The sequence below is a fragment of the Puccinia triticina genome, chromosome 1A, assembly GCF_026914185.1.
Source record: "Puccinia triticina chromosome 1A, complete sequence".
Classification (NCBI taxonomy): domain Eukaryota; kingdom Fungi; phylum Basidiomycota; class Pucciniomycetes; order Pucciniales; family Pucciniaceae; genus Puccinia; species Puccinia triticina.
In genome coordinates this window covers 6,218,003-6,230,483 of record NC_070558.1, presented here as the reverse complement: position 1 = coordinate 6,230,483, position 12,481 = coordinate 6,218,003, and the positions used below count along the sequence as shown (strand labels likewise).

Genomic DNA, 12,481 nt, shown 5'->3' with positions numbered 1-12,481 from the left:
ACGCAAACACCATGAGTGGCCTTGGCTGCCATAGGAAAATGATAAATGAATACTAATCCGTAACCGGTGGGATGAGGGGGGGAAGGGAGATCTGTCTGACTGCTACGTACTCAAAGCCTCTCGGAGCAACCTTTGAACCTCATCAGAGTTAGCAACCTTGCTTCCTGCAATCGGAAAATAGAAATTTGAATTTTTGTGAGGCGAGTTTGGTAGATGCAGGAGAATTGGGAGCTACCTAAATTGTATGGACAGTCCGGATCATCGCTTTCAATACCACGTCTTCTCTTCCTTGGATTAATTGGAGGAGGTAAGCGGCCGGAGACATCTTTAATTGCCTGTTTTCCACTAACGAACTTGAAGAAGGAATTGCATTGATTTTTTTTGGGCTCCAAGATGTCGAGGAACTCTTCTGCCATATGACTTCCGCCGGTGAGAAGAACTGGTCAAACGGGGTCGCGCAAGGCAAGCACAACATGTCCCTCCACCTGGTGAGCAGTGCTGAGGTTTCGGAGCTGTTGATTATGGAAGGACCAGTCAGCTTTGAAAGATGCAGATCTGTCAGAAGAATGCCTACATCGCGCGTGACCTTGTGCATCCATGATTTAAGGCTCAATCAATCGCTTCTAAGGGTCCTTGTTGGAGAGACAGATGTCTCATCTTCGGGGAGATGGTCCGTTTCGGCGGGGATGCTGGTCACAGAATTGACATGAGCAAGTGAATCAATGTAGTCTTGATCCTTCCACTGCTCCCGAGCTTCCTGGGTAAGCCCACGCCAAAGGGCCCCACATTTGATAGCCCGCTCGTTGGAGGTGATGGTTTCTGGAAACAAGGAGCGTGTTGGTATGAGCCCTTGAGCAATCAAAGCGGTTTCAAGAGACCAGGCTTACCATTGTGTTTAATGGCAACAGCCTCCGGATCATATTTGCAAAAGTCATTCACTACCAAGATGGATGAATTTGCGATGTCGTATATTGATCAATATAGCGTATATTGATCAATTTATATTGATCAATTTCTTTTTATCATTCTTCTTGATACCTTTGTCTGTTTTCCGTGTCTCCTTAATACCATTCTATAATCTCTCTCCTTCCCCTTGTGTTAGGTTCAAGCCACAGGAATCTTTTTTTTTGCCTGATAACATTCATAAATTTCTACATACACCATTCAATTCTTTCTGAAAAAAAGACATTGCAAGTTTTAGGATTAATCCAGGGTGGCTGAGGGGTTTTTTTTTTTTTTCTTTTTTTTTTACTTCAACAATTGATCTGTTATCAGAAGTCTGCAAATTGACTTTTTTTTCAAAAAAGGAAAAACATTGACCCCTGACCTCTCTCACGATACCATCCTGCACACATTTTTAATTTGGTTTGTTGAACTTCCTCAAGATATTGCATATCATACTTGAAGTGCTACATGCATAGGAAGCCTTTTTGAAATTAGTTTACCATGGTTTAGCATATTTTTGTCAGGTTCTTTTTTTTATCTACTTTTGTTATCAACCACAGATTAATGATGAATATTTCCACATAAAATTTTGTTGGACAATTTTTCTGAATATAAAACCCAGAAATAATGTTTTTGGGGTCACATCCATTATGCAGCAGCTGCAATCTGATCAGTTGCCAAATCTCACTACTTTGTTAGTTTCTTGGTATTTCTGCAACTATATCTCAACACAGCCTGGGAATTTTTCCTTGAAATTGGTACCAAAATTTTCAAAAGCCCCATAGATTCATTGTGTACCTTGAATGACCACAAAATCCCCAAATGTAGCTGCTACAATCTGATCAGTGGCCAAATATCACTAATTTGGTAGTTTCTTGGTGTTTCTGCCACTATATCTCAACACAGCCCAGGAGTTCTTCCATGATATTGGTTTCAAAATGATCAATAGTCCCCAAGGATTCATTGTGTAACTTAAATGACCACAAAACTCCCTAATGTAGCCCCTACGACCTGATCAGTTGCCAAATATCACTAATTTGGTAGTTTCTTGGTTTTTCTGCCACTATATCTCAACAAAGCCTGGGGGTTCTTCCATGATAATGGTATGAAAATGTTCAGTAGCCCCCAAGGATCCATTGTGTACCTTAAATGACCACGAAACCCCCAAATGTGGCAGCTACAATCTCATCAGTTGCCAAATCTCACTAATTTGGTAGGTTCTTGGTGTTTCTGCCACTATATCTCAGCGCAGCGTGGGAGTTCTTCCATGATATTGGTACCAAAATGACCAAATGCTCTCAAAGATTGATTGTGTACCTTAAATTCCCATGAAACTCCCTAATGTAGCCCTACGACCTGATCAGTTGCCAAATATCACTAATTTGGTAGTTTCTTGGTGTTTCTGCCACTATATCTCAAAGCAGCCTGGGATTTCTTCCATGATATTGGTACCAAAATAATCACATGCCCTCAAGAATTCATTGTGTACCTTTGATGACCACAAAACCCCCAAATGTAGCAGCCACAATGTGATCAGTTGCCAAATATCACTAATTTGGTAGTTTCTTGGTGTTTCTGCCACTATATCTCAGCGCAGCATGGGAGTTCTTCTATGATATTGGGACCAAAATGATCACATGCCCTTGAAGATTCATTTTGTACCTTGAATGAACACAAAACCCCCAAATGTAGCAGCCACAATGTGATCAGTTGCCAAATATCACTAATTTGGTAGTTTCTTGGTGTTTCTGCCACTATATCTCAGCACAGCGTGGGAGTTCTTCCATGATATTGGTACCAAAATGATCAAATTCCCCTGAAGATGAATTGTGTACCTTGAATGACCAAAATACTCCCAAATGTAGCAGCTAGGATGTGATCAGTTGCAAAATATCACTAATTTGGTAGTTTCTGGTGCTTCTGCCACTATATCTCAGCGCAGCGCGGGATTTCTTCCATAAAATTGGTATCAAAATGATCAAATTCCCTCAAAGATTCATTGAGTACCTGGAATGACCACAAAACCCCCATATGTAGCAGCCACAATGTGATCAGTTGCCAAATATCACCAATTTGGTAGTTTCTTGGTGTTTCTGCCACTATATCTCAGCGCAGCGTGGGAATTCTTCAATGATATCGGTACCAAAATGATTAAATGCCCTCAAAGATGAATTGTGTGCCTTGAATGACCACAAAACCCCCAAATGTAGCAGCTACAATGTGAATGGTTGCCAAATATCACTAATTTGGCAACTGATCACAGTGTGGCTGCTACATTTGGGGGAATTGTGGTCATTCAAGGTACACAATGAATGTTTGAGGGCATGTGATCATTTTGGTACCAATATCATGGAAGAACTCCCATGCTGCGCTGAGATATAGTGGCAGAAACACCAAATTAGTGATATTTGGCAACTGATCACATTGTGGCTGCTACATTTGGGGGTTTTGTGGTCACCCAAGGGCCTCGGTGAATGTTTGGGGGCGTGTGATCATTTTGGTACCAATATCATGGAAGAACTCCCATGCTGTGATGAGATATAGTGGCAAAAACACCAAGAAACTACCAAATTAGTGAGATTTTGCAACTGATCACAGTGTGGCTGCTACATTTGGGGGTATTGTGGTCATTCAAGGTACAAAATGAATCTTTGAGGGCTTTTGATCATTTTGGTACCAATATGATGGATGAAGTCCCATGCTGCGCTGAGATATGGTGGCAGAAACACCAAGAAACTACCAAATTAGTGATATTTGTCAACTGATCACATTGTGGCTGCTACATTTGGGGGTTTTGTGGTCATTCAAGGTACAAAATGAATCTTTGAGGGCTTTTGATCATTTTGGTACCAATATAATGAAGGGACTCCCACGCTGCGCTGAGATAAAGTGGCAGAAACACCAAGAAACTACCAAATTAGTGATGTTTGGCAACTGATCACATTGTGGCTGCTACATTTGGGGGTTTTGTGGTCATTCAAGGTACACAATGAATCTTTGGAGGCATTTGATCATCTTGGTACCAATATCATGGAAGAACTCCCACACTGCGCTGAGATATAGTGGCAGAAACATCAAGAAACTACCAAATTAGTGATATTTGTCAACTGATCACATTGTGGCTGGTACATTTGAGGGCTTTGTGGTCATCCAAGGTACTCAATAAATCTTTGAGGGCATGTGATTATTTTGGTACAAATACCATGGATGAACTCCCACATTGCGCTGAGATATAGTGGCAGAAACATCAAGAAACTACCAAATTAGTGATATTTGGCAACTGATCACATTGTGGCTGCTAGATTTGGGGGTTTTGTGGTCATCCAAGGTACTCAATGAATGTTTGAAGGCAGGTGATCATTTTGATATACCTATATCATGGAAGAACTCCAATGCTGGGCGGAGATATAGTGGCAGAAACACCAACAAACTACCAAATTAGTGATATTTGGCAACCAATCACATTGTGGCTGCTAGATTTGGGGTTTTGTGGTCATTCAAGGTACACAATGAATCTTTGGAGGCATTTGATCATTTTGGTACCAATATCATGGAAGAACTCCCATGCTGCGCTGAAATATAGTGGCAGAAACACCAAGAAACTACCAAATTAGTGATATTTGGGAACTGATCACATTGTGGCTGCTACATCTGGGGTTTTGTGGTCATCCAAGGTACACAATGAATCTCCAGGGGTGATTAATTATTTTAGTACCAATATCATGGAAGAACTCCCATGCTGCGCTGAGATATAGTGGCAGAACCACCAAGAAACTACCAAATTAGTGATATTTGGCAACTGATCACATTTTAGCTGCTACATTTGGGGGTTTTGTGGTCATTCAAGGTACACAATGAATATTTGAGGGAATTTGATTATTTTGTTAACAATATCATGGAAGAACTCCCATGCTGCGCTGAGATATAGTGGCAGAAACACCAAGAAACTACCAACTTAGTGATATTTGGCAACTGATCACATCTTGCCTGCTACACTTGGGGGTTTTGTCATCATTCAAGGTACTCAATCAATCTTTGAGGGCATTTGATCATCTTGGTACCAATATCATGGAAGAACTCCCATGTTGCACTGAGATATAGTGGCAGAAACGCCAACAAACTACCAAATTAGTGATATTTGGCAGCCAATCACATTGTGGCTGCTACATGTGGGGGTTTTGTGGTCATTCAAGGTACACAATGAATCTTTGTGGCCGTTTGATCATTTTGGTACCAATATAATGGAAGGAGTCCCACGCTGCGCTGAGATATAGTGGCAAAAACACCAAGAAACTACCAAATTAGTGATATTTGTCAACTGATCACATTCTGGCTGCTACATTTGGGGGTTTTGTGTCACATTGTGGCTGCTACATTTGGGGGTTTTGTGGTCATCCAAGGTACTTGATTGAATGTTTGAGGGCATGTGATCATTTTGGTACCAATATCATGGAAGAAATCCCACGCTGTGCTGAGATATAGTGGCAGAAACACCAAGAAACTACCAAATTAGTGATATTTTGCAACTGATCACAGCGTGGCTGCTACATTTGGGGGTATTGTGGTCATTCAAGGTACACAATGAATCTTCAGGGGCATTTGATCATTTTGGTACCAATATCATGGAAGAACTCCCATGCTGCGCTGAGATATGGTGGCAGAAACACCACGAAACTACCAAATTAGTGATATTTGGCAACCGATCACATTGTGGCTGCTACATTTGGGGGTTTTGTGGTCATTCAAGGTACACAATGAATCTTTCAGGGCTTTTGATCATTTTGGTACCAATATAATGAAAGGACGCCCACGCTGCGCTGAGATAAAGTGGCAGAAACACCAAGAAACTACCAAATTAGTGATATTTGGCAACTGATCACATTGTGGCTGCTACATTTTGGGGTTTTTGTGGTCATTCAAAGTACAAAATGAATTTTAGAGGGCAAGTGATCATTTTGGTACCAATATCATGGGAGAACTCCCATGCTGCACTGAGATATAGTGGCAGAAACACCAAGGAACTACCAAATTAGTGATATTTTGCAACTGATCACAGTGTGGCTGCTACATTTGGGGGTATTGTGGTCATTCAAGGTACACATTGAATCTTCAGGGGCATGTGATCATATTTTTGCCAATATCATGGAAGAATTCCCATGCTGCGCTGAGATATAGTTGCAGAAACACCAAATTAGTGATATTTGGCAACTGATCACATTGTGGCTGCTACATTCGGGGGTTTTGTGGTCACCCAAGGGCCTCAATTAATGTTTGAGAGCGTGTGATCATTTTGGTACCAATATCATGGAAGAACTCCCATGCTGTGATGAGATATAGTGGCAGAAACACCAAGAAACTACCAAATTAGTGAGATTTTGCAACTGATCACAGTGTGGCTGCTACATTTGGGGGTATTGTGGTCATTCAAGGTACACAATGAATCTTCAGGGGAATTTGATCATTTTGGTACCAATATCATGGAAGAAATCCCATGCTGGGCTGAGATATAGTGGCAGAAACACCAAGAAACTACCAAATTAGTGATATTTTGCGACTGATCACATTGTGGCTGCTACATTTGGGGGTTTTGTGGTCATCCAAGGTGCTCAATGAATGTTTGTGGGTGTTTGATCATTTTGGTGCCAATATAATGGAATAGCTCCCATGCTGCGCTGAGATATAGTGGCAGAAACACCAAGAAACTAACAAATTAGTGATATTTGGCAACTGATCACATTGTGGCTGCTACATCTGGGGGTTTTGTGGTCATTCAAGGTACCCAACAAATCTTCAGGGCCAATTGATCATTTTGGTACCAATATCATGGAAGAACTCCCATGCTGCGCTGAGATATAGTGGCAGAAACACCAAAAACTACCAAATTAGTGATATTTGGCAACTGATCACATTGTGCCTGCTACAATTGGGGGTTTTGTGCTCATTGGAGGTACTCAATCAATCTTTGAGGGCATTTGATCATCTTGGTACCAATATCATGGAAGAACTCCCATGCTGCGCTGAGATATAGTGGCAGAAACACCAAGAAACTACCAAATTAGTGAGATTTGGCAACTGGTCAGATTGTAGCTGCTACATTTGGAGGTTTTGTGGTCATTTAAGGTACACAATGAATCCTTGGTGGCTATTGATCATTATCATACCAATATCATGGAAGAACTCCCATGCTGTGTTGAGATATAGTGGCAGAAACACCAAGAAACTACCAAATCAGTGATATTTGGCAACTGATCAGATCGTAGGGGCTACATTAGGGGGTTTTGTGGTCATTTAAGGTACACAATGAATCCTTGGGGGCTATTAATCATTTGGATCGCAATATCGTGGAAGAATTCCCCGGCTGTGTTGAGATATAGTGGCAGCAACACCAAGAAACTACCAAATTAGTGACATTTGGCAACTGATCAGATTGTAGCTGCTAGATTTGGGTTATGTGGTAATTTAAGTCACAAAATGAATCCTTGGGGGCTATTGATCATTTTGATACCAATATTATGGAAGAACTTCCACGCTGTGTTGAGATATAGTGGCAGAAAGGGCCAGAAACTACCAAATTAGTGATATTTGGGAACCAATCACATTGTTGCTGCTGCATAATGGATGCGACCCCAAATAAATTATATTTTAAAATATTTCTTGGTTTTATATGCAGAAAAATTGTCCGATGAAATTCTATGTGGAAATATTCCTCATTAATCTGTGGTTGATAACAAAAGTAGATAAAAAAAAGAACCTGACAAAAATATGCTAAACCATGGTAGACTAATTTCAAAAAGGCCTTCTATGCATGTAGCACTTCAAGTATGATATGCAATATCTTGAGCAAGTTCAACCAACCAAATTAAAAATGTGTGCAGGATGGTATCATGAGAGAGGTCAGGGGTCAATGTTTTTCCTCTTTCGAAAAAAAGTCAATTTGGAGACTTCTGATAACATCAATTGTTGAAGTAAAAAAAAAAAAAAGAAAAAAAATTTGAGACCCCTCAGCTACTCTGGATTAATCCTAAAGCTTGCAACGTCTTTTTTTCAGGAAGAATTGAGTGGTGTATGTAGAGATTTATGAATGTTATCAGGCAAAAGAAAAAAGAAAATTCCTGTGGCTTGAAGCTAACACAGGCAGAAGGAGAGAGATTATAGAATAGTATCAAGGAGACATGGAAAACAGACAAAGGTATCAAGAGGAATAATAAAAAAAAATTGATCAATATACAACATCGCAAATTCATCCATCTTGGTAGTGATTATAGCAATTTCCACCGCGGATGCGCACTTTGTTTCCGAGATAGTGCAACACTGGTTTGATTTCAAGCTTATTCTTAATAGCAATGAGATGGACAGCGGACTGGTAATCACGGTATGCCTGATCCAGTTCTAGCTTATTGGTGATGGTGAGGCGCTTATACTCCGGGTCTTTAACAACGATACGGCAGAGTGTATCAAGTGGCTGATGCCGGATCTTCTCCATCGTTTTGGCTGATAGCTTGGATCTCTTGTTGCGACCTTGAAACTGACTAAGGTCAGGCTCGGGGGTAGGGTCGCGCGGAGGGGGGTGGGACACCTGTGACGTCGATGGAGACACAGGAATTGTAGTGTTTCTGGCTCGAGGGGCACGTTTTTTGTGGGCGGGCTTAGTATTTGGAGCGGGGGTATTAGGGGGATTAACGTCTAGTTGGAGTGGGGGTGGAATAGCAGGAGGTGACAAATCATTGTTGTTGGCCAAACTGTTGGAGGGGGATCAATCTAAGACTCGGCAAAAGAATCCGCCACCGCTTTGGCCGGATAGGGTGGGAGTGAAGTTGGGGCCCTGACACCAGGGGGGAATGTGTGGCACTCTCTAGAGAGTGCCGGACCGTATGTTCCTCCAGGAACGGTGTCTGATGTCAACTATTGAAGAATGTGTGACTAAACCTTGTGTCTATCTTGAACTGATGTTCAACCACATTGGAAATCAGATGGATGATAAAAACACTCATAAATGATTATTGACTCATGATATGGGTGTGTTTGCTGCATTGCAAGTTGAAGGTATGTTGAAGTCATTCTGATGTTGCGATTGAGTCCATGTGGTTAATGTCACATGTGGCGCAAAATGACACTGTATATTGAGTTAGCTCATGGGGCTCCAACCAACAGGTAGAACGGAGCACCTGATGATAAAGTTGTGTCAAAACAGATACTGTTGTGTCACTTGGGGGTCAATTACACTACAAACATTTATTATTTTGCCCAAAAATAAAATAAAAGTCAACATGAAAAAAATAAAACCAAAATTTCACTCAGGGGAACAAATTACTGAGCATGCTGAGCCAAAAAAATAAAATGTCCCAAACTGAGCAAAAAACATTGGACAATGTACTTTTGGGATGGTTTTTTTTCACGGGCCTGGCGGGCCTGGAGCGGGCTTGAGCGGGCCTTGAGCGGGCCTGAGACGGGCCTGCCCCAAAAGCACATTGGGTCAGTATTAAAGAAGTTTTGCCTTGCCCTGGGAGCTTCTTGGGCTTTTGATGGGCCCAAATCTCAACATGGGCTTTTGGTGGTCTAGAAGTATCAACCCGGGCTACTGAATAGCCCATGGGCCTTTGAATTCCCAGAAAGCCCACCATGAGCCCCCACATAGCTAATGGGTTGTTGGTAGCCCATGAAGATCTCCATGGGCCAACAGATACCCTCATGGGCTTTTGGTGGCCCATGAAGATCTCCATGGGCCAACAGATATCCTCATGGGCTTTTGGTGGTCCAAAAAGCTCCCCATGGGCTTTTTGTGGCCCAGAAAGGAAGCAAAAAGCCCATGGGATCCCATGATGGAACTTTTCCATTGGAAGTATCTGTTGGCCCATAGGGATGCTATGTGGGGGCTCATGGTGGGCTTTCTGGGAATTCAAAGGCCCATGGGCTATTCAGTAGCCCGGGTTGATACTTCTAGACCACCAAAAGCCCATGTTGAGATTTGGGCCCATCAAAAGCCCAAGAAGCTCCCAAGGCAAGGCAAAACTCCTTTAATACTGACCCAATGTGCTTTTGGGGCAGGCCCGTCTCAGGCCCGCTCAAGGCCCGCTCAAGCCCGCTCCAGGCCCGCCAGGCCCGTGAAAAAAAACCATCCCAAAACATTGTCCAATGTTTTTTGCTCAGTTTGGGACATTTTATTTTTTTGGCTCAGCATGCTCAGTTTGTTCCCCTGAGTGAAATTTTGGTTTTATTTTTTTCATGTTGACTTTTATTTTATTTTTGGGCAAAATAATAAATGTTTGTAGTGTTAATTGGCCCACATATACATGCAAGAGTGCAGAGGTCTTTGGCCCCATTGCCATGTTGGAAGGGTGCCACCATTTCTCCAGAATCTTGAGTTAGGCAGGACTGCTGCTGGCATGCTTCTGTTCATGATCTCACAACTATCAAAAGTCAATGTTGCGGCACAATAATGTAGGTCCTTATTCTCACTACATGAGGAGCAACCAACCAGCCACTTGATGTGAGTTTGATGAATCCACCACATTCCCCGCATTTGGAAAAAGTGCTTCTGAAGCTAGTGCATTGGCTCTGTGTCACGTAGCAGAAAAACCCTCTTTTGGGAGCTGAGAGTCTGTCTGACAACTCTCCATTGTGAAGTTCTGTCTGAATGTTTGGGGGCACTGTGCCAACACATATTCCCTGCCAGGGTGTCATGGGTGCTTAAATGATCCAATGCTGGTCTTGCGGTTTTGTGTGGTATGAGTCAGAAATGTGTATACCAAATTCCCAATGGCAGGGGGAACAGAGCAGGGCCAACATTTGATTCATCTTCATTAATCACCTAATACCCAATCTTGTTGGCCATGAACAGAGTGAGGTAGAAAAATGTATGGCTTTATTTGGTGAGTGGTGTCCTATCTTGCCAAGGGTCCCTTGCCCAACCCTGCAACCAACAGATCTGGATTTTCCCGGAAGAAATCTTGAGAGCAGTTGTTTGTCTCATCTATCTTCACCAAGGATCCAGAGAAATCCCACTCCCTGGTATTTCGGGTCAAAATTTTCCCTGGTGCTCACCAGCAAAAGAATTTTTCAACACAAGGGACACTCTGACTGGCAGAAATTTCCTGTTTGCAATCACAAGCAAGCATGGTGGGTGTGCTTGTATCATTATTCCAGAACCCAGACAGAGCTCCAGATTGGATTTGCCGTGGGGGCAAAGTGGGGCCTGGCTGTACTGAATCCCATCAACAAGAAATACTGTCAATTATGTCACCCCTCTAGTCAACAGCCGCTCATCTGTGGCTCTTGCCACCATCAAATTTCCAGCCAGCTTCTGCAGGAAATCAGGAATGACAATGGATGAATTCACAAGCTGCTCATGTCAGGGATGAGAGCATTGATGGGCTCAGATGTTGATCCATTTTCAGACTCTTTTAGGTGTATGCTCAAGCACCTGAGCTCTTGATCACTAGATACTAGATCACATCAGAAACAACAAAGAAAGGAGGGACATTGAACAATCATAGGATGACCCTGTCTCCTATTTTGATGAAGATGTATTCATGGGGGCAATTTGCCTGTGTGGCATGAAGCAGGAAGATTGTGTGGGTCAATATGAATATATCTCAAATTATTTCCTCCTTGCTGATGCCCGGTGAACCACAGTCTGACAAGATCCATTTCAGTCAATCACTTATCTGAGGCGTTCAGGGGATCCTCATACCCCAAGTACATCAATGGATCATCTGCGCCTTGGTAGTCTGCATTTGGAGACAACCATGATCAAACTCAAGGATTTTAGGTAACCGGAGGAAGACACTTCAGGCACATTAGTGGAATTGGCACTTTGCAGCAAAGCCAAGATGCATCAGTAGCATGCATGAGCCATGCAGACCTGCTCCTTACAGACAATTACAGTCTGCATGAGTATAGCACAGTCACAATATTTTATCTTCACCTCCCACCAGTCCCCCCCGGTTGCTTGTTGAGATTGACCAGCCTCATGATTGTTTCCTGCTTGCCGGGGGACACACAGAACAGAAGTTATCCTTAGTATCCGGAAGCTCGGTCACCCACCGAGCCATCTCTCTGCGGGAGGATGTCATTTGGACCAAGTATTACATGGCTGGACACTAGCCAAGCATGCCTGACTGGGCATTGTGACAACCACACAGTGCCACAGTCATAGAGGTCTCTCAGTGCAGATCGCCAGAGAACACGTCACAAGGTCATTGGGTTTTGGTGGCAGTGATGAAGTTCTCGGCAGCTCCGAGATCCTCTCCCTAATATGCCCCACGTTTGCTCTTGCAAGTCATTTATGTGTCTGGCTTATGAGGGAGGTGGTGTAGCCTTCCCCCCCCCCCCCCCCCCCCCCCCCCCCCCCGGCCATATGTGAGCATTTCCGATGGGCAAGCAAGCATCTTCCTCAATCTAGAAGCTGGCACAGCATGTGAATTAAGCACTAATCCCTGACTGGGTCAACGAGCTGCAACATATGAACTTGTTCTGCGGGGAACCTTTGGAGCCCGGTCCCGTGGGGCCGGATCATATTGCAGAAGTGCATGGAGTT

At 43.0% G+C, this 12,481-nt stretch overlaps 1 protein-coding gene across 1 annotated transcript; it reads right to left on the bottom strand.

The window, feature by feature from the left end:
• Positions 1-8,204: 8,204 nt before the first annotated feature.
• PtA15_1A689 (uncharacterized protein) lies at positions 8,205-8,428 on the bottom strand (the record flags this gene model as incomplete). The annotated part of the gene is made up of 2 exons (XM_053165742.1): positions 8,205-8,256; positions 8,307-8,428. The coding sequence occupies 2 exons, from the start codon at positions 8,426-8,428 to the stop codon at positions 8,205-8,207; spliced, it is 174 nt and encodes a 57-aa protein (XP_053016904.1).
• Positions 8,429-12,481: the final 4,053 nt, after the last annotated feature.